The following is a 23,504-nucleotide window of genomic DNA, read 5'->3' on the forward strand; positions in this document are numbered from 1 at the left end:
CTAAGCAAGGGGGAAATCTCCCCTAAAGCTGACCATGTTCATTTGCGTCAGCCCTGTGCATCCCCTTCCAGCCTTGCCCTGCCATGCATGTAGTACCTCTTTCCTCCGAAGCCAAAGTGTGTGCCAGCACCTTTTCCCCTCTGTCAGGGTGTCGCTGCAGCTGGCAAATGCTCATTGTAGTCAGGCATTTCAGGGTGATTTCACCCCCCTCTCCACATTTCCTCCTTGGAGTGCATGAAGGCTTGTCATACATCTAGGATTTAATTTATGCTTTATGCATATATCTGTAGCTGAGAATCTGATGTGTTGTTTGTCCAAGGAGAGCTGTGAAGGCAGCAGTATAGCCCATGTACATGTTCTCATGAGGTTCCCAGCCTGATTCTCACATTTTTTAGCTTGTTTACATCAGCTGCCTGAGAAGTGTTGAGTGAGAAGAGTGAATCCAGCAAGGCATCATTGAAGGACACCTCTTATAGCTGTTGGGCTTTCTCCCTCCACCCTGAGACTAATTTAATGGTCTACTAGACCACACAAAAATACAGAAGCAGCACAGGATAAAAACATATTGGGCACCTGATAACACTTCCTCAGTGCCCTCCTGCTTGAGCGTCCACATCAGCATCTTTGCTGGGCTGGTGTCTCAGGTGGGATTAAATGTGGAAGATGATACTGTGGTAATGCAGTAATTCAGTAGAGTCCTTGCATGCATAGGCAGCACAAAGGGGCTGCAGATTCACTTTGCATCTGGTTCTGTATAGCTCAGGCCTGTGCATTGCATCTCTAAACATCTGGGTTCTGCCAGTCTGCCTGCTGGAGACTAGGAATGAGTCCTCAGGTGGATTATCTACATGCTTGAGGGACTTCCTCTCCTGCCTCCTTCATGGAGACTCTACACTGTTCCTTTCTTGCTTTTCTGGTGGCGGTTTTTCTGACTCGGACATAAAACCATCTAAACTGAACGAGCGTGCTGTTGTTTATGTACGGAAAGCAAAACACATCTGGATTTCTGGGTTCTTATCAGAGCATCTCAAAGCTTTACCAATTCTACCAATTAGGTGGAGCTAATAAATCAGTCAGGCCTAATAAAACAGCCTGTCTCAAATCATGAATTTTTTCATGACATTCACTGAAATTCCTTTCTTGGGCCCTGTGGGTAGGTTTATTTAGGTGAGGGCAAAAAAACCAGGAAAGAACTTAGTTCTCAGAGCTTGGCTACAGACTGTTGATAAGAACACACTTGAATTCTCACTTCCCATCCAGCTGGATCTCCTCCCCACAGTTCAGAAATACTCCTTGTAAAACTCAAATGTCAGGAACACAGAGGCTAAGTTCTTTTTTTAGAGACTGCAGAACTATTTGCAGGAGAAAAAGCCCACACAGCTCTTTGACAGGGACAGACAGAACCCACATCGTTCCCTGCTCCGGGCTGGGTTTTTGCATGTTCTCCTGTTAGAACTGGCACCAGAGTTTTCAGAAGAGCTGAGCCTTATGCAGCTGACTGTACCAGGGTTGGGTTTCCTTGTGTGTTCCTTCTGCCTGTCTCATGCTTCCCATTGTACTGTCGTGTTGCAAAACATCAGAACTGAACAATGTGGAGCAGCAAGTTGGCAGAGCCTTCTTAGGATTCTAGTAATTTCTCTTAGTGTCTAACTAGAACTCACAAATCTCTTCAAGGTATTTTGGCTTTAGGGGTAAGCCCTAAAAACGTTTGGGTTGCCTGAGGAACACCACTGAATCATCACAGAAATATAGAATACCAAGGTGGGAGGGACCTCAAAGATCATCCGGTCCAACCTTTCTTGGCAAAGCATGATCTAGACTGGATGTCCCAGCACCCTGTCCAGCTTAATCTTAATAGTGTCCAATGTTGGGGAATCCACCACTTCCCTGGGGAGATTATTCCAATGGCTGATTGTTCTCATTGTGAGAAATTTTCCTCTTGTGTCCAGTTGGAATCTCCCTAGGAGTAACTTGTGCCCATCACCGCTCATTTTTTCCGTGTGATTCCTTGTAAGAAGAGAATCTCCATCTTCTCTGTAGCCACCCTTTAAACATTGGAACATGGTGATAAGGTCTCCCCTGAGCCTTCCTTTCTCAAGGCTGAACCAGCCCAGCTCTCTCAGCCTTTTCTCATACAAATCCAAGAGCACTACAGATGCTCCTGGGCAATCTACATCGGCAATGGGCAACACATGGACTATATGTGGGTGATGAGTTGCATTTGCAGGTTTGGAGGCATCTGTAGCAGCTTGCGTGTGTGTTACTAAACCCAGGGTAATAAATATATTGAACAGGTCATAAGTTTAAAAAGCCATTGATGAAGAGGAGTTCCTTCCTGGAAAGATGTTATCAATCCCTATTCTAGCAGGATTGCTGGAGCAGGGATTTGCATTCTTTCTTTGGAAGAATGGGAAGCAGGTCTCCTAAAGTCTATGCAAATCTCAGGTGTGCAAATTAACATAAGGGAACGGGTGAGGAATGTGGGAATTTATATTTACTTGAACATTCAGATATGGGGAGCTCACGTTCCTTGTTTAATTCCTGTGTGCTTCAAACGTGTGATGGTTGAGAACATTTCTGACAAAAGAATCTTCCTTTCTGAGAATGAAGTTCTGTCAAAAATGAAAGGGTTTGCAGGCAAGTGTCTACTTGAAAGAAGGATTTGCTTTTTCTAGCTTCTTTTTGACAATATAGAAACATCATTTTAACAAAGCAAAGAATGTCAATTTACTGTACCCATTTTGTTCCAATGATATAATGTATCTTAATACTCCATTTGATATGTTCTATGATAATGTTTTGACGTTAAAGAACTGAGATGACTCAAACGTTATCAAAATGAAGTGGTTTAATGTCTTTTAAATCAGAATTTTCTGGAACTTTGAAATACTGACTCTCAGCTCCAGATTGAAGGAAAACTCTACAGAGAGATTTAGCATTTGTAGCAGGGCGATGACATTGATTCTCAACAGCTCTGTTCAAAAGGTTCATCTCCCCTAGTAATCATCAATAATGAAGTGTTACAGACAAATGTTTTCTGTTGCCTGCACCACTGATGGACAAAATGTCTTAATACTCTTCAGGTTCAGACATGATAGCCTCTGCATGCTTCTGCAAGAGACCTTACAGGTCGAGAAACAGCTTCCAAAGGAGCTTGTTGCATTGTCTCTTCTGCTCTTGTTGCCAACTCCCATGTCAAATACTATCCAGGCACCTGCCAATTTGAAGCCACACAACTAAACTGCTTGGATTTGTGCAAGTAGCCTAGGTTACTTTGAGGTCAAGAATAAGAAGTTAAAATTTTGGACTCTGCTTAAATTTAGTATTTTAGACGATGTGTTTTTATTTTTATAAGATCTACTGTTTGGGGTTTTTTAATATGGTAAATCTTCAGTGTATGTTATATCTTCTGCATTATTTTTTATGGCATAAAAGCCAATGATCTCCTTTTGTTCATTCATCAACTGCAGATAAACACAATACAGCTAAAATACAAGGCATTAAAGAGAGAGATGCCATAATACATAAACTAAAGGTGCTTACACAGGGGAAAATTAAACTGTATCCAGGGAAATCACATCACCAAAGAGCTCCATGTTATCGTGTGTATGTGGTAACACAGAAACTTAGGCCCAGTGTATGTGAACTGTCCCAGAAAACCCAAAGACAACTTGTTGAACTAGTCTCAAATGTGCCTTAAAATACTCAATGGAGGATGTAAGCAGACGTGTATGGAAAGTGCCACAATTTGGGATGTCCGTTCAAGACCAACATTAAAAACTAAAGGTTTTTCAGCATAGTTAAGATCCTTTTAGTGTGTTCTGACTAGGCAGAAAGGTATCTTATGTAAAGACTTCTTTATATTCCTAGAGCAGTACCAAAATGGCCTCGACATATGATAGTCAAGCCCCAAGGATCAATTTTTGAAGGCTGATCCCCTGGCTTCCTCTGTCTCTTTAGGGCAATGGATGTCATTAAAGCATATTATTAACATTGCATTATTATCAACTTATAAAACGTGTTATTAAAGTCATGTTTCAGCAACCCATCAGTATCTACAGTACTACTTGAATTCGTTTTTAAATAGGTAGATATTCCTGCAATAAATATTTGCTTATGAACATTGACTTCTGTAAACCAGAAAGAGTTTAGATGCCAGTTGTGCACAAAATGTTTTGCCCTCTGGTCCTCTGGTAAGCAGATTGCAAAGCCATCCTGGCACTGTTGGGAAGAAGCTTGCATTTTTGCTTATGAAATTCCCATCTCTGTGGTTCTGAAGGCTTAAACATGAAATATATCTTCTGTTCATTTCCAAAAAGCAATGGGATGTTTTACACAGTGGTTGTCAAGTTTATGTATTTGTAGAGACATGGAGATGATTTATGTGCAAACATGCTGTGACAGCAGGGAAGATGGGCACAAAACCATTATCACGGTCTGTGACTATTCAGAGTTATGTTCATCAAAACAGGCTGCAAGAGATAAAGGCAGATTAACATCGATAAGAGGAGATACATAACATGATTCTCTTTTGAGGGCACATTTGGGCATTTTGTTGTACCTTATAAAACAAGAGCCTCTAAAGACTGGTTTGCAGAGGCATTGTGTCCCAGTGGATGGTGGACGCCTGCCAGCTTTTGAAAACCCATGCCTGATACTCCTCCCTTCCCTTGGAATGACGTAGAAGGGGATTCATAAAGAGGTTCCTAATGGTCTTGTGATTGTTTTAAATTAGTCAGGAGTATCACCTAAGATCTTGTAAGGATAAAACAGGGTTCCTGTGGCGTTTTTTGTGCTTTCTCAGATGAGAAGGGCAGGATGAAGGGCAGAGAGCAAGAAGTATCTTTCGTTCTTTGAAAACAAACCATCTTAGTTTGCTAGCACAGCTGGGGGTAGCTGGGACTAATATGAAAGAAGAATGGTGAACCTGAGTGAACATCTATGTGAAGAAGGTCTAAGAAGGGTGAAACTGTTTGCTGTAGAGGCTAGATGTGTTAGATATGAAAAATCCTTGGGGGAGAATAATGGGCCGATAAGTTTTATTCATGCAGTCTCATTAGGAACATAAGCAGTTTAAAAGCGGTATACTTTTCCTTCACAAATACACGGTTAATCTCTGGGACTCACACCCACATGAGGCAAAAGGGCATTCGACAGTCCAGAGCATTTACTAGGAGCATAAGAGCAGTCTGGATTTAAGCAGCATAGCTTCTGAAGAAGAGGAAGAAATTTTTGGAAGCAGTATACCTTCACGTTTAGTTAACCATATCTAATTAATAAGGTATGGAAGAAAGTTCCCGCTTTCCAAATACTTTAGAAACAGCTTTCTGAGATCTTCTTTTGAAGCTGCCTGAGGCCTGTCCTGTGCTAGACAGATAATTTGTTTAATATGGCAATGTCATATATACCATATAGCTGCCTACACTTTGATGGGAGAGAATGAGTGAAGGAAGGCTGGCATGAGAAATTCATGAGCTTCTTTTGAATGGAATTAATCATGATTTTTTGACTTCTAGGTGTTTTTTTGGAGTTTGCTTCACTGCTTTCACATGTAATCAAGGCCTTACAATCAGAACGTACAGAGCTTTGTTGGGAAGGACTTGGATAAGAGCCTGACTACTGTTGTGAAATGGAAGATACAAACCGTAGTCATCCTTCAGTGATCTGTGGACAGTTTACCTAAACTGTGGAGTAACGAGATTGTAGATAATACAGTTGAAAGCAATGAAATGTTTGGCCATCTTGGGTTAGCCAGGCCTGGCTGCATGGGGTGTGATGGAGGTTTATCAGCTTGGGCAAGAAGAGAGCAAAAGAATGAAGCCAGCTGAGCTATGCTTAAAAGCCATCCTGGATGGTAGCATGAGGCACAAATGGAATATGCTACAGGCATGATGCTGGAATAAATTCATCCATCATTATGTTATCTCTGTGCTATGAAATACCTTTAATCAGCTGAACTGGAGCATGGCTTGATCCTGTTGTTAGCAGGATTAACAGGCTCAAGGCCTTGGCTTCAGCTCCTTGCTCTGTCTCTGATTTCTCATGTAAGTTTGGACAAGCCACTTAATATCTCACTGGCTTATTGATGTGCAGGTACTCTTCTACCTCGTCTTGGTGTTAAGAGAGTAAGCATATCCTGAATAATGGAAGCAAAAAAAGTAGGCACTTAGGCTAAGTGTAGCTCCTGCTCACAAATGTTTTACATGTGTGCCTCTGGTTATGTGTCTCTCCTTACAAGCAGAGATCAGAGCTAGATTTGCCATCCGGCATCACAAGATACTATGATAAACACCATGTATTTTGCAGTAGGTAGGATGTAGAGCAAATGCTTTTGTTTCTTGTAGGACTGCTTGACATGTCAGAGAATTAGCTTCAATCCTCGGTTTATAAATGCTGAGTTAAGTGCATGTAAGGGAGTGGAGCTGAGATTTCATGCTGTTGCTGGGAGCTCACCTTGTGCCATCGTCAGCAAACCAAGATTTTAAAACAGTCAGACTCTCCAACACAACACTGATGGAACCCACATCTAAACATGGCGTGTCTGTCAAGCCTTGCCTTGAAGATTGCAAATCCTCCCATCCAGAATAGACAGCGCAAAGGCAGCAATCAAAGCAATGTGTGAAAAGTTTCGCTTTGCAACCTGCACAATTACTGACCTATTCAGAGAAACCTCCCCATTTAGCTTTTAGCTCTGCTAGACAATTTACCCTGTCTCAGCTGTCTTGCTGCATTATGTCCTTCAAACCCCCTAGAATTAACGTTTGGAGCCAGCAAACACTGCTGGCTCCACAAGAAAAGCTGAGAGCGGAAAGGTCAGGTCGATTAAAGCACTTGATCAGAATCTTTAACATAAAGACGTCACAGGCAAAACAGTAACGCTACTTCACGCTCAGCTAAGAGCAAATGATTCATCAGGCAAGGCTGCTTATTTTTGGAGGATGGCCACAAAAGAGAAGAGAACACGCTGGCTGTATCGATCATGGTTGTAACAGGGCACCGCAGAGCCCTCCTCCAGTTTTGATGGAAATTTAATGTCGGAAATACATCATCCAATGTAAATATATCAATATGTGTTTTACATCAGCTGGATTTTACAAATGTTCTGGCCCAGTTTAGCAGAATCATTTTGTCTCTGCACAAATCTCAGAGCTGCCATTTAGAGCAAAGGGCTATTTTGCAATGCTCTGCACAGCCTAATGCTGCTGAAGACATCAACCATTTTGTGAGGACTTCTGTAGAGGTGGCTGGAGGAGCGGGTGTGCTCTGAAATCTCCAGTGCTTTGGCCCAGAGGATAGACCTTCAGTAGGTGAAGATGTACCAGTGTTGAGCAGACGAGCCCTAAAGGATGCTTTCATCTGGCTTACACTGCCTCCTGTGTCCAGAAATGTTTGGAAGCGCTGTTCTAGCACTGCCCAAGCAGCTGCATGTGCTGCCTCCATGCCTGCTCCTACCTTAGGCAGAGAGCTCCTGCCTGCCCCCTTACAGCATCCTGGTCAATCTCTGTGTACTCCCTGGTAAGAGCAGAGTGGGTCTCTCTAGTGAGAGAGGGAAGTGTTTGTACATGGAGGTGGGAGATGGCAGCCTGATGAAGGGATCTGGAAATCCAGATTCAAACCCTGTGGCTGTCAAACGGGGATCATTCTGCTCTGACACCTGCCTTGCAGTTTCCCTCCCTCCTTGCCCTCCTGTTCCTTCCCATCCCTTCCCCAGTGCTAACAAATACATACTTAATTCATTTAACTCCCATGGCGGTTTGACATCAAGGCATAGAACTCCTCGAAGTTTACAAGATAAATCAGTGTGAGGAAAAACATGAAGCAATAGTTCAGGGAAGAAAAATGCAGCCGAAGACAATGACTGATGAAGAGAGGAAGTGAGAATTCCAGGAGGAAGGATCATTCCCCAGAGGAGTCTGTGAAGGGAGGGTGTAAAGAAGTGTCAGTATGGTGTGATGAGGTGTAAGGGCTGGAGCACAAGGGAAGGTGCCACTGAAAGAGAAGAGAGGCGAGCAGAGGTGGGAGACAGGAGCAGTTGTGCAGGATGGCTGAAGCAGGCTTTCAGGGAGGTGAAAGCCAGTGAGGACCCTTTGGGTTGCTGAATCCTTTGGGAGCTGGTGAGCAGATGATTACAGTGCTCACCCTGGCCCACAAAATGCTTCTCAGCACCTTGTAGCATACCTAAGACCTTCAGCCTGCAAGACCAAGCATCATATGCTGCAAGATACTAAGACAGCCCCTCTGATACAGTGGCTAGAGGGATGGGAGAGGAAATGACTTTAGCTGCAGTGTTTGGGATGCACTGAAGAGGAGAGATTGAAGCAGGATATCTATATATATAGACCCAAAGAGTCCATCTGTGTTGCATAATGCTGCCTAGCAGGGAGACAGTCACAGCTTCACAGCTCTCTGTGCTTTGCTGAAGACCAATTCCTGGAAAAGGTAGTATAACTGTGCTCCTGGTAGTCTAAACAAGCTAGTTCCTTTATGGCTACTGCAAGTATCTCTGCTCTACATTGCATAATGTAGACATATGATAAGATCTTGTTGGTAAGGACTTTAAAATAACTCGAGACAAGCTCTGCAATGACAAAACCATTGGCCACTAAAAGCAAAGGAATAAAAGATGAGATGCAGAAGGGGCACTCCTGCACCAGAGGTTACGCTGTGTGAGCAGCAACACCCTACAGAGAGAAACACTTCACATTTTTTATCCAGGCTCATGTTTTCTCTGTAATGGTCTGCTACCTTTTGAGTCAGTGCTCTCCTAATTTAGCCTGCAATATCAAGTAGTACCCAACACACCCTCAATCTGCAGTTGTGACTCTACCAGCCCCTCTACAGAATTAACTCAGCTCTGAATTAGTCACTCGACGTGCCAGTGCATGTAAAACAGACTCCAGTGAATCACATTTTGTGTGCAGGGACTGAACTGCAGTAAATACAGCGAGTGGGAGAATCTCAGTCTGCATCTGGGCTTCCACGTCCACAGGGATACTCTGTTGGCTGCACAGCCTCTCCAAGCAGGACAGGCACACGGAGGAGCTGGGAATGGAACTCCCAGCACCACACCACACCTCCTGCCCTCTGTGGTAATGCTGATGTGGTAGCGTAAAGAATGCGAGAGCATAAAAGAGAAACCCAGGTGAGGCTGGAGTAAAAATTGCCTGATGATGATAAAACAAAAAAGACAATAAAAGTCTAAAAGTGTCCTCTTGGGCTGAGCTGCTTCAGGTCTGAGTGCCCATCCAGCAGACACTGGGGAAGAGCACACACAGCATGTCAGCCTGCATTAGGCTTGCTTGGGCTGAGGGAGCGTAACCCCATAGGCTGTGTGTCATCTAGTGATCCCAGCAACGAGCAAAATGAAGTGTGCTGGAAACTCCAACTCTACTGGTCAGAACCCAGTGCAGCAGGCATCCCCCTTGCAAGCTGACATGTGGCACCTAGAGATGCCAGTGATGCAGGCAGAAAGGTGATGATGAGGCAAATTCATCAGCATGGAAAGGTTGAGGGTCTTGGACCTCCTCCAGCCAGAGCTGGAGGAAGCCGGCTAGGTCATTCCCCTTGAAGACAGTCCAATTCAGGAAATCTCAGGGAAAACAAGAAGGGGAAAAAAGAACCAAAGAGAAATCTTGTCCTTATAAGGATATTATATTAATTTTAGCCCACTGTTGTTGTCCTGTGGAAACAGCAGTGACCAGTGTGTAACATCAGCAGTAATGCCATGTTGGCAGTTTATGTAATGTGAGGGGAGGTTGGTGAGAATTGAATTGGGATCCTCAGTTTCCAGCACTTCTTTTGGGATGGAATCAGGGCTCATCCCAAAGCCAGAAAGGGGAGATCCAGATTGGAAAGATGTGAGCTGTAATTTTACAAGATGATTTGACTTGGGTGAAATGGCTGTCAGTTGGGGCAGAGATGATGTTGTTGGTGATGCTCAATTCAGCGCTGTCATCTGAATGGGAGCTGGTGGGGCCACAAGCCTGAACTCCCAATTTCTAGCAAGCTGATCTTCTGCCAAATACTATCTGCTCAGTCTCTTGCAGCTAAGACAAGCTCAGATGTGATCCATATATCTACCCACAGTGTCTCAGCTTTAATTATTAACGATATCCATAAGAACTGTGACTGGGCTGGTAAAATCTGCATGGGGCTGTGCACCTAAAGCAATCTAATTCTGATGTTTCTTTCTCTGCAGGGGGTGGAGGGAAACGCAAAGGCAAAAGCAAAAAGTGGAAGGAAATCTTGAAATTCCCTCACATTAGCCAGTGTGAAGATCTCCGAAGAACAATAGGTAAGAGCTTTCCCCTTTTTTGGAAGTATTGCATAAATAAAACATGTTATCAAAACTGATTCAGCAGAATGGCATTAAAGATGCTCATCACTAAATGGAATCAGTTGAGAGATAGGCATGCAATGCATGTACCTCCTATGATGCTGCCATGAAAACTCAGTATTTCTGGTTCCTAACAAGGCACTGTGCATCAGGCAGGAGAGATGGGTAAAATCCACTTGCAAGGCTTGGGGTTGTCCCTTTTCTTTGCATGCACAGGCTCTACAAGCCAAAGGGACTTTCCAGTTGGACAATACCTGCCTATGGGACAGGTGCTTTGACTCGGTACCTACCAAGTAGGTTACCTACCAAGGACCAATATGGCTGTAAAAAGACATTAAGAAACAAATCCTCTCATCACATCCTGCATTCTCTTGTGATAAGTAACTCTTTATCAGAGAGGAATTGAGACTTGATGAAAGCAGAGAGATTGCTGATGTAGTTGAAGGTTATTATTAATTACAGTCTGGATATGTTAGAAGCGACAGCCACTGCCCTCTGCCAGGCAGGTTTGCTCAGCAGTGCCATCCTCTATTCAAACCACAACACTACTTTATATAGTTTTTTATAGGACATAGAAGAAAATCGATTAACTTATTTTATCCATGTGGGCCAAACCCTGCAGATTTGGAAGGAAGCTTGCAGTGGCCATTTCCATAACACAGCATTTCTCCTGCTCATACCTGCCAAATTTTAGCATTCTGTTGACTGCTGCTTTGGCAAACAAGGCTAACAGCTATCTCCTTGTGCATCCTCCACTGGATAACCCAATATTACCAGAGGTTAACTTCAGCAATTGAGGCTCCAGCCACTGGCAATGAATGAATGAATGAAAGGCAAGAAACTGTAACAACTGAGATAACAGGCAGCATAATTTGTCTAACTTGAGTGAACTCCTGGGGTCTGAGTGACAGTGCCCTGGCACAATTTACATTCGAAATTCATGGCGTGTTTATGCAGAGAAAATATGCAGAATGTTTTGAAACTCTTTTCATGGTCTCCTTCAGCAAATTTTTCTTCCCTCATCTTCTGCTGTAGAGCTAAAAGAAGGTAAAGAAATGAGAGGGAGGCAGAAGAAAAGAGCAGAGGTTTTCCCAGTTTATTGCCATTCCACAAACACACAAACCCTGGCACAATTTCTGAAGGTACAGAACCTGCTGGAAGCAAATTTGGCTTAATATATTGTAATTTGCATACAGAATTCTCTCTGTTGTTCCATCAACCTTGGTTCTTAAAGGGGAAAACAGCACCAGATAAAACGCTTGGTTCTTTACAAGGGTGTAATATCCTAAATAAGTGGTCTTTAGAAAATTAAGTAATGATTTCTGGTTTTGAAATGCTGTTTCTGGCTTTTTATTTTTTACTGGTGTCAGCTTTGTCCTAAATGTAATTTGTTTTGCATTTCTTTTTGTGAGTGAAGTAATGAAGTAACAGGGCAGGAGCCCTTCTGATGCTCTTGGTGGATTTGGCTTCATTGCAAGGATTACCTGTTGACTGGGAATTTTAGCAACTGACTTTCTCACAATGGGAAATCAGGTCCAAATCCTTGTTCTGTGACTGATTTTTATTGAGTAGCTTTCCTGCTGAGCTGGGTGTGATTCCACAAGGAATGAGGCACCGCTCAGCCTGAGTAAGGTCATCTGTCCTTGCTGGCTCTGCTATTTTTCAGTTAATCTAGCTGAGACTGAAACATCCCAGACAGTCGGCGTTTATAAACATCTCCTTGTTCATTTGACACATCTTGGATGAGCCACACTCTCTAGGTCTATGACATGAAGTCATTTGCACGTGTGTGGTTGATCCAAGGTGCTTAGGATGGATCTGTTGTACATGCATGTACATGTACACTGGGCTCTGTGTGGCTCATGGTCATCCAGGGACAAGTACTGATCGTCGCAGTCTGGCCTTAAACCACTTCTTTTACTGTCTCTGTCAAGGAAGAACAACTCCCTTGGCTTTAATCCATCTTCATTTGTTATTTTCTGCAAGTCCTTTAGGAGCATCTCAGGATTTCAGGTGATACGGTGTCTCCACAGGTGATTTTGTGAGGGAATGTACTGAAACATCTTTCTTGAACCATGAGTTGAACTGCTCTGTGACTTGCAGGGGATCCAACTGCTTGGTGTGTCTGCCCATCAGTCCTGACACTAAAAAATTCTTAAGCCACTGGTCAGTGCCAGTTAAATTTGATAATGAAATAGAGACCCCAGAGAGGTTTTTTTCCTCCAATCTCTAGGGAAATAGGCAACCAGCAGAGAATCACAGAATCATCAAATGATTTTGGTTGGAAGGGACCTTAAAGCTCATCCAGTTCCAACCCCCTGCCACGGGCAGGGACACCTTCACTAGACCAGGTTGCTCCAAGCCCCATCCAGCCTGGCCTTGAACACTGCCAGGGATGGGGCAGCCACAGCTTCTCTGGACAAAGAATGACTATCCAGTGAAAATACTACAGACTGAATTCAGTATGTTTAAAGATCAAGACAAATACCAGTAGGTTCTGCTCATCGCAGACCTCTTTGCCATGTGTCCTCCTCCCAGCACTTTTGGTCAGACACAGTCTTGCCACAGTCTTTGGTTAAGAAAAAAAATCACACCAAGTCTTAGAGGTTGTACGAACTGGAGGACGAGGCTGTTGAGGTTTTGTTGTACTCCTCTTTTCTGGATGCTTCCCAAGAGCCTCCGTGGAAAAAACTGGAGGCAGGGATGGGATGGACCTTTTGATTTGACTGCTGTGAAGAAAGGCACAGCTTAGTTTAACGCAGCCATAAGCTATGTCTGGAAAATGCTGCTGTTGTAATTGTGGCAATACGGTCTACATGTGTGTGTAGATGCCCACATTTTGGTGTAAAAATGTGTGTGCTTTTACACCCCACGAAGGTGTACTGAAAAGAGTCTGTGTCTTAAAAAAAATAGTGTAGTGTGAAAGGAAATCTGTGAAAAACAGGAAGGCTGAAATAAACCAAGGGTCTGCGACCTGTGTTGACACAATTATGAGTCAGTTCATACCTTTTGGTTCCCTCTGTGTTTACAGGAGACGCTGTGTTTGACTATCCATCATCTGGTGTCTCACTGAAAGCCTTGCTTAGTAAAGCCCTTTTTTCCCCTCCTTCTTGTGCACAGAAATGAAAAAGAATCAAAACACCCGAGAGAAACACTGTTTTTTGATAAATAAACAAACTCTGGAAACATCTTTATTAAAAGCACCATTTAGCCAAGGAGCTGTTTTGTTGGATTACACTTAAAAGCAACTTCTTTTCTCCTTTCTTTTTTGTCCAAAGTATGCAACACCTTTTGCAGGGGAGTTCAGTGGCTGCCATTGTGTGCTAATTAAATAGGCAAGCGGAACAGGGATGCTGCACTAATACCTTTACTGGGCTTTGAGAGAAGCTTCTCTATGTATACTTGTATATTGTGAAAGGCTAGTACACATTTCTTTTTGCAACCCTCTTCCCAGCTGTATTTCATAGAATGGTTTGGGTTGGAAAGGACCTTAACATTATCTAGTTCCAACCCCACTGGCTGCATTTGATTGTATTAAACCAGCTAGCCCTTTCCAGGATAATATTGGCATTAGTGACCCTCTCAATTGATGAAAACTGGTGTTTGAGACACTAAAGACAATAACTCGTGATGGGTGCTGCAAATAGATGGCATTCTGCTATCTTTAAAATTCACAGATGATACCTTAGCAAGAGAGAGATGTTTCAAGGGAAGGGAAAAAATAGCATGGCACAGATTTAAAAATTCCTGCATTTGACAAACACAGCATGAAGAGATGCCACAGGTTAGGGATACCCACTAGTTTAAAGGCCGTCAGTAAACACGCATATAAGAAAAGGTTGTAATTTTAAAGGGCAGAGTGTCTTTTTGATGATAAAAGATTCTGGATGTCTGTAAATATTTCTCAATGACGCAAAAGGTTCTGTTGGTTAAAAGTGTGGAATTTTTATTTATTTTGCTCAGACCCATTCTGTGCTTTTTTCTTCCATAAAAAACTTGCTTGGGTGAAAGAGTTGATTATTCTGATCTTTGGCAAATTTTCTTTCGCAACTGTCCAAATGCTATATAATAAATCAAGACCTTTTTTTTCCCCCTAGATTGAAGTTTGTGGGGAAACTGCCACAGAATGTGGCTGCTGTTTGTTGCATAGAGTGATTTGTTGCATTATTGGAGAAACCTTTAACTCCTTCAGTAAAGCAGCTTCTGGTTGTGCATTGTGCTCATGTAGAAGGAGAACTCTGATGATTTCTTGTGTTAAATATTTATATTCAGTGAGATTTCACAGGCAGAAAGATCAGCCCCATTAATACAAATTTGGCCATGCTTGGTTTAAAAAGAGAAAAAGAAAAACCCCTCCCTGTGCCATTTAACCTCTTAGGTGACATTTTCATCCCATTTATCCAGGATAGAAGTACCTTGAACTTCCAAATGCTTTTCAGTGCTGTTAAAAATACACTTCTGCTTGAGAAATGCTTTGTAGAGATGGGGAACAGAGTAAGTAGGACAGAACTGAAGCCACAGAGTTCACATGCTCACTTTTTACAAAAGCTGACCCTCTTTCCTGTTTTTCATATTGTACTTCTTCAGACATGATCAAGACCTTCACCTATATGATTTTATTTCACTCAGTTTGGACTTCATCTACCTGGAAGCATATTGGTGGTGCAGGCTCTGCAATGGGATTCAGACCTACCTAAATGAGGTTTTTGAGCCACCAGCTTGGGTGCTGGTAGCAATCAAGAAGCAGGAGTATAGACATGAATGACAGAGAGATGCTCGAGTATTCATCCAGCTTCCTAGAAATGCTTTGCAGCCTGCACTGAGCTCCATCCTGTGGCAGAAGACTGCTGCTATACCCCAGTTGTCTCGTTTAGAGGGCACCCCTGTTCTGCTCCATGGTGCTGGGGCATCTGTCATGAATTCCCACCAGCAGTTCTTGGGTTCCGTGGCTTTGAAGGTTTGCCAGCACTGCAGATATTAAACACACAGGTGAGGGGTCTTGGGAAAGAAAAGTGTGAGTTTCCAGGCTTACTCACAAGGGAAACTGCCTCTGAGAGATCAAGTGACAAGATGGCATATTGGTGTTCATTGCAGATGTGTATCTGCTCAGGGAATGTAGGTGTAGCAAAGAAACACAGGGCATGTGCAGATCGCAGAACCCGAGACTATGAGGTGGTATCACTTATAAAGCTCAGGCGCTGAAACCAGGATAGAGAAGGCATCAAAAGCCTGGTCTGATCAAAACCACAGAGAAGTAGCCAATTTTCTCTTCATCAAATTCTTCACCTCTGATGTTTACAGTGATGAAGAAGCAAGGTTTAGAAGTGTAATCCTGAAGCCAACAAATAGGACAAAGGAAAGAATTGCAGCTTGCCTTCCACTGTAAATAAACAAGCACAAGTGGTTATAACTTCTGTGATGTCTTACGGTGTAAGTCTGAATACTGCACCTAAGGCTGGTCTCATGTTTTTGGCTAAAACTAGAGTTTGAGGTTTTGAGTTTGTTTTGGTTTTTTTTTTTGGAGTAAGCATCAATTTTCCTTGGGAGAGAAAATTGCACTTTTATTGGAAGTAAGTTTTTCAACAAATAGTCAGGATTCCATGACATGAAATAACAAAGGGAATTGTCTCCTCATTTCTTTCCAAATAAGTAGGCGTATGGGTAGCTGTGTTGGGAAGATGCTGGTGGTGCGTGTGCATACAGCCAGAGCTGAGTACCCAGCATGGAGCTGTAAAACACCTCTGGGAAGCACTAGGTGTTCTGCAAGCCTGAGGAGCTAAATCGGTGGAGTAGAAAATACTATCTAGTTGCAAAAAAAAGACAACATAATATATCATTGTTCTCCTGTTCATTGAAATGTATTTCCAGAGAAATTAAAGCCCAAGCTGATAAACACATAGGCTCACAAATAACTTTTTATTCACACAGGAAGTCCCTTTAAATTCAGTTGACACCAGATGGGGTGGGTTTTTTTCCTCAATTAGAATCATGCTCTGTATGAAAATCAGTGCCCTTAGATAACTGCAGCTTAAGATATATTTTAGTCACTAGCAGCAATTGCAGAGTGCTATGTTGCTGCTGTTCTTGCACCAGCTCCTAACCTCAGCGGTTGTTAGCAGCTCAGGCTTCTAGGTGCTGATGGGGCTCTGCGTTGTCCATTGGGATCATGTTTATTGCACCAGCACTGAAGGGCTGGTCATGGTGCTGCGGTGTGGGTAGTCCCTTTGGTGCTGGAGTGGTACCTAAGAGAAAATCTCCCCAGATGAACTGTCCTCTGCGGTGGCTGTCCAGGGAGCGAGTACAGAAAGAGTGCAGAGAGAGAGGAACCCAAAAAGGACTGAAAGCAAAGCTGGAAGAACTGCTGAGCGCTGTGGATAGGATTTATTGCTCTGGAAAAAGTTGTGCAGATTTTTTTGGATAATATTAATGCAGAAAAAAACCTCAAACTGATTTATTTCTGAAGAAGAAACAAAGTCCTTCCCCTTGACAGTCCCCACTCCACACACTTCCCTTCCCCCTCACTTTCTATTTTTCTTTCTTCTACAGTAGACACAACTTTCCCCTCTCTTCCTTGAGCCAAAAGGTCTCTGTTGCTCCTTCGAAGTACAGTTTATGCAGTCTTTCCAGCATAGACCTTGCCTTCAGCAGTACCCTTGTAGTTTCTTGTATTCATGATATGGGACAGCACATCAAATCCATCAAAATTAAATTATATACTCTTCAGGGGCAGGAACTGGCCGCATGATAGAAACTGTTCCAGCACATGAAATGATACGGCTGACGTCAAAACCATATTGTTTGTTTACAAACCCACAGTTGGTTCAGTTCCTTTCTTTAAAATCCTTCAGATTCAACTATAATTCTATCATAAACATAGGTTTCTAGTGCTCTAATGATGGACAAACAGAGCAATGTTTGGTGCCCTTGTAAGATTAGCTGTATCCAGTTTATAGCAATGGGTGGAATTGAGAAGGGTTGGTTTCTTTAATGCCATCACTGAAAGTATGTGAAAAACAAGCTGGTTTATGCATGTAGTGAGACTCAAGACTAACACAGGGAGAACAGGCAGCTTGCAGGCTGCTTGTACTTGACAGCTTCCAGGACGGGAAAGGGACGCAGGGGAAATGAGTTGAAATGATCTCAGCCCACGTTCTATTTACAGAATTTATTTCACAAGACTTAATCCATTAAGTATTACCTTGGCAGTGGCAACCCAGAAAGAACCCAAGAAAGACGTTGCTATTCTACATAAAGAACAGGCAGCAAATCCACATCACCTTCCCAAACAGAGTCCACACCAGTCATTGTGCAATAGAAAGCCTCCAAAGGAACAAATATTATCACTAAACCCCTGTATTTGTATTTTGTGGCAAGGGCTGTATTTAGGGCAATAAATTAGTCTTTGCAAATTAAGAGGAAAAAAAAAAAAAAAGCACCACAACACCCTTTCAGTTATTTCCAGAAGTTATTACAGGGATATGCAGAAAAGGAATTAGAAGATAATATAGTTTTTTAAAAGATCCATTTCATCTCTCACTGAAAATAGAATAGATATTGTGAGCTGCAGGGTTTTTCATTATCTTATTAGGTAATATGAGTCATTAAGGCTAATTAATACTTTTGCAGTGATTTGAAATCGTAACATGCTATAGAAGTGCTCACGGGTCCTGTTAAATAGTAATACTTGGTTGTTAAGAAAATTTATTTTAAACCCAATTTAGCATTTGCTGGTTATGGGGAATGAGAGGTAGGGCTACACTTATGATAACAGCTTACTCTTCTCCCTGCTGAACTCACTTGTATCTTTGCTACTGGTAATAATGAGTAGGAGGTGGCAAGGCAAAGTGGGGCTCTGGTTTGGTTGACTCTGTTCAGCTCTGCTGGAGTCAGTGAGAAAGATTCCCTTAAATTAAACTGTAGAGGAGCCCTCTTATAATGAAAGGAGGGACCTGTAGGGAGGGAAAAGGGAGAAAAGACCTACCAGACCTACGTCATAGGGATGCTGTGAAGTGTGCTAATGGGATAAGCAGCCTGAAATCCTTGTGTCTGGGGATGCATTCAGGCTTTTAGGAAGGGATGGGATTAACCTAAGTTAATGCTTCTTGAGGAAAATAACTCATTTGGAGTATCTGGTAGAGGAAGCATTATTTTGGCTTGGTTTCTGCTGGTTGTTACAGAGGCCTCTAGGATTGTTACTGGGCTTCATTTTAGGAAGAACTGTTCCTTTGCTGGGAACAGTCATGCTAGAAGTGTGGTACGCCAAAATGCTGCAGGTCAGTGAGGATGAACATGGGAGTCTGAGCCCTTGGCTGAAACATTCTGTAACAAACCCCAGCTTTTTTTGAATGAAATGTGTAAACTAGAAAAATGGATTAGTTATTCTGGTTAAAACCTGAAACCAAACATTCCTTTCTTTTATTTCCTCCTTCCATGTCCTTCTTTGGGGCAGGAGGAAAAGGAACATCCTATTCTTTACTTAAAACCAGAAAATTAGTGGTAGCCTTATTTTATGTTAAAGTTACCCAAAGCCCATAAAATATTCTGAGTGAAGCAAAATTCACATTTTATATAGAATCATAGAATGGTTTGGGTTGGAAAGGACCTTAAGATCATCTAGTTCCAACCCCCTGCCATGGGCAGGGACACCTCGCACTAAACCATGTCACCCAAGACCCCGTCCAACCTGGCCTTGAACACTGCCAGGCTGTGTATATATATATACATATATATACACAGACATATACATATACATATACACAGACATATATATAGGCTGGTTTGAATAGCTGCAAAATACAAAAGCAATCTTGTACTTCTTTGTTTCAATTTTATTTCTGTTTTTGTAGCATTTCTGTTACTGAGGCACTCTTTGCCACAAAGTACGCTTCATCATCATGAGGTGTACTTTCTTCATTGTGAAGGTCTTTGATCTGTGCATTTCAGTTCCACTGGTTTAGTTATGTTTTTCTGACAGTGCGAACGGCCAGTAAAATGAATATAAATACAGTATTTCCATTTTAAATATAATAGAAGGTAAATTATTTTATGGGTTAACAGGGTTGGGATTCATATTCCTTGTAAATCCACATCTGAGATGAGACCCCACATAAAGTGCAAATCTGGCTGATTATTATCCTAGTGCTCCTGATTTATGGCTTTCAAGGAAAAGAGAAGGTGAGAGGTTTTTTAGGATAATCCCGCACATAACTTTTAATGACTGTAGCAATAGGACAAGGGGCAATGGGTTTAAACTTAAACAGGGGAAGTTCAGGTTAGGTATAAGGAAGAAGTTCTTTACAGTGAGGGTGGTGAGGCACTGGAACAGGCTGCCCAGAGAAGTGGTAAATGCTCCATCCCTGGCAGTGTTCAAGGCCAGGTTGGACAGGGCCATGGGCAACATGGTCTAGTGTGAGGTGTCCCTGCCTATGGCAGCGGGTTGGAACTAGATGATCTTAAGGTCCTTTCCAACCCAAACTATTCTATGATTCTATGATTTTAAGACATAATATAGGGAAATCCACGTGGGGAATATTAAAAGCTGGATTTTTTTGTGGTTTGGCTGAATCCCTGTAGTCATTGAGAGATTCCATTTATTTTTCAGGTAATGACCATGTGCTGCTTTGAGAACACTTTGGAGGTGATAATTGAAAATACTTCCCTGTGCAATTTCTTCTGTGTAGATCCGAAATTGGAGCACGGCCATGAATTCTGCTAAATATTGATATTAAAATGGAACCCCCACTTGGCAGGGTCAAAGCAGGAGTTATGAGACCATTTCTGAACAGAGTTCCTGGTTATGCCAGTATTTTTATTTACTTATTAATCACATTTTTACTATGCTAAACCAGAGCCAGGGAATTCTAAAACAAGTCAAATAAAAAATTCTCTATCCTCAACTGCTGTCTTTTAGCTGAAATAATGGAAAGGATGAGTGAAAGTCTAATGTAGGGAAGGGAAACAAAACTATAGAGCAAGATGGTATAGTGCAAACTATGAAAACTCTCCTGAGTTTGGGGAGGAAGGCAAACTGGTATTTGATTTTGTTGAAGAACTCCCTGTAGTCCTGGAATTTGTAAAGTTCAGTTCAAAAATGGCTCAACAAAGAGTCTGAACTGTTATAATCCTTAAAAAATATGTTATGGAGCAGAGCAAGACATTTAAGTCACAATTAAATTTAGTATATTAAGAAAAATGTGGAGGTTTTTTACCTTTCCGGAAGAATAATTGATTAATTACGAAAGATGGGAATTCTTTATGGCATTAAATGACCCACAAACATATAATCTCTGCAAAGAGTTACTAGTTCTTTGCACCTGCCAGATTCACCATCCTCCTGGCCTGCAGCGGCATTATATTTGCACAGCGGCACCTTGAGGGTCTCTTCACATCACAGTGATTTTCTGAGCTCTTGCTTGGCCAAGTTAGGACAAGGCAGTGTTGACAGATTGGTGAAGGCTGTTCTCATGAGCAACAGGACCTGGCTCAACTACATATAAGTATTTGCAGTGTTGAAACAGCCCTCTGTAAGTGCTTTCAGGCTTTCATAACTTCTGGTTCAAAATACTATTGGCATTTGTAAACATGGCTTACGAAGAAAAATGGGTTCGAGCACAGGAAGAATTTGATGTAAGTCACTTCAGAAATACTGTGACAAACAATATTCAGCACTGGAGTAATACGTTCATCATGTTTGACCTTTCGACATACGTATAGTTTGTCTCGTGAGCGGTGACTTCAACAAACTAGACCCTGAATGAGTAAAAAGTAAATAAGGACACCCTGCAAAGGTACAGCACTGACTCTGAAACACAAAAGAGAAAAGAAACTTACTGAATAGCACGGAATATTTGATTTCATGTAGCAAAGTATGACATATTCCAGCTGATCAGCTCTCCAACAGCCAAAGCCAGTTGGCAGCCATGCAAGATCAAGCCATCAAGCAAGATCCTTTTCAGAACTCTTTGGCTGAACAAGCTAAACCTGCTCAAGCTAAGCACGAGTAACTAGGTGGGATGTCTTTGGGAAAGACCTCTGTGCTGGTGACAGGTTGGGCATCCCACATGGGAGGGAGCTAATCTGTCCCTGGAGTGGGAATATGCCAGCACTGTTGGCTCCTGGAGGTCTCTGTGTGCTCAAAGACAATGGAGAATGGAAGACAGGAGAGCATGTGGGCTTGGGGGATAACTGTAGGTAAATAAGGTACATCCCCTTTGCATAGTCAGTGGGAGCATTCCTGAGGCTTGTACTGCTTGGGAGAGGGGAAAAAAGCTGACATGAAAAGAGCAGCTATTAAGCAGTCCTCATGTTGGGAGTGGATGTCATGTCCTTAGCTCCACAGAGGCTTTCTTCCTTCAAGGTAGAGATTCTTTCTTTCTGAGACTGCTTTCATCTCTGCCCACGAGACTGTGGGTGCCCATATGCGCCGTAACCTCATTATCTTCAATGGAAAAATAAAACCCCAAAACCTATTAAAAATACTGTCTATGCCAGTATTGTCTGTGCCAGTGTGACTATGAATCAGTGGTCAGAGCTGCGAGTAAGAATTACAGCCTTTCCTCCGTGTTCTTTGCCATGGACAACCCCTAGTCCTGTGACTAAGACTAATGTCATTTTTAGAACCTATTCAAAGTTGTATTGGGGGGCAAAGCCTTTCTTATGAGTTAAAAAGCAACTCATTTAAGTAAGATCTTAAGGAGTGGAAGGCGGCAATGCGAAGTTTCAAACTCTGCAGAGAAGCTGCCAACGCAAAGGTCACACAAGGTTGTGGTTACTCCCACTGCGTGCTGCAATGGGCTTCGTGCATTAATACAGACTGGGATTACAGCAGGGCCAGCACCGAGAGAGGGAAGACATGGATCCACCCTGTAGCCCTGTGGTTTTCGCAAGTTTTCTGGCACTGGCCTCTGTTGCAAGTCCTAAAGGAGCTCTGGTGGAGACTTGCCATCCTGGTCCAAAAAAAGGGATAGGATTTTATTCTCAATAGCACTGTTGAACTGCATGGAAAGTAACCATCACCCGCAATGAATTGCTATGAAGCACCTACAAACTGCTTGAAATCTATAAAGAGCTCTGTAAGTGCTTACTGTAACTCTTAGTGTAGGTAGGATATTTGTTTAATTTCTCTTTTCTCATATGATATGAGACCAGCTGCAAATTTGTTCTTCTCCATTCCCAAGGAGAGATTATGTTTTTTCCCTAAACCCCAGTGATTTTAGCCTCCTGTCTCACCAGTTGCTGGGGATTGATGATGCTAAACCATGTCTCCCAAAAAGCCTTTATCCTTTGTGTAAATTAGCTGATAGACCCATTCTACTGATACAAGTCAAAACAGTGTTTTAGCTGGCGGAATTATGTGGAATTCTGCCTCTTCCATTTTTTTCCTCCCATCAGCAAACTAGTGTTTCCCTAACAAGTCACCAGATCTGGCAGTTTTCCAGGGTTTCCCTTTTTGGTAGGCAGCACTAAGGAAGGGAATCTCATCTTGCTGCCAACTCACCCACTTACAACACACGTCAGAGAGGGATCAGAAACCCTTTCCTTCAACTGCCTTGGAGCAGAGAAGGCACTGGGAGTTCAGTGGAAGCTCTGCCTGTGAGATATGGATTGTCAAACTTTGAATTAGAGAGCAAATACCCCCCCTTTGCTTTTCATCTTTCTTTTTTTTCCCCTTCATTTAAGTGAATTTAAGTCCTGGTGGCAGGTAATGCACAGATAGCCCTTGAAAGGGAGATGTTGTGATTATCTCCTAGGCAGGTGCAGTCTGATTTCCCTCTCTCTGCTCTGGTCCCTTCCAGGCTGGAGGTACAATGGCAAGAGAGAATACTTCAGCGCTCATCATTGCTCACTCTTGGCTGGCTCTGATAGCCTGGATGCCAGTTGTGGTGGTGGGTTTTGCGTAGCTGTGGGCTTGATACCAGTTTAGCTTGCCAACTGCCAGCATAAGCTGTGTAACTTGCAGCTCCACAAATGCCATGCCAGCATCTGTTTCTCATCCTACAGCATTTTAAATGATGCACATTTCCAGCTGTCTTCCCTTTCCTTCCCAATTTCAAAGCACATATTGCTCCGAGATGCATTTCCAGGCTACACAGTCCATATGCAAGGCAAAGCTGGTTGGGGGGCTGCAAGGTTTGACATGAACTGTCCATGCCCTCGTCCTCCAGCATGG

General features: G+C 42.6%; 1 protein-coding gene across 4 annotated transcripts in view; it reads left to right on the forward strand.

Annotated features, from left to right (window-relative positions):
• GRK5 (G protein-coupled receptor kinase 5) overlaps positions 1–23,504 on the forward strand; it is a 174,160-nt gene that overhangs the window by 64,058 nt on the left and 86,598 nt on the right. For all 4 annotated transcript variants that reach the window (XM_030488748.1, XM_030488749.1, XM_030488752.1 and 1 more), the window contains exon 2: positions 10,199–10,294. In XM_030488748.1, the coding sequence (XP_030344608.1) occupies positions 10,199–10,294 (96 nt within the window). The remainder of the gene's footprint in view (positions 1–10,198; positions 10,295–23,504) is intronic.

This window comes from Strigops habroptila, chromosome 5 (assembly GCF_004027225.2).
Source record: "Strigops habroptila isolate Jane chromosome 5, bStrHab1.2.pri, whole genome shotgun sequence".
NCBI classification, from domain to species: Eukaryota; Metazoa; Chordata; class Aves; order Psittaciformes; family Psittacidae; genus Strigops; species Strigops habroptila.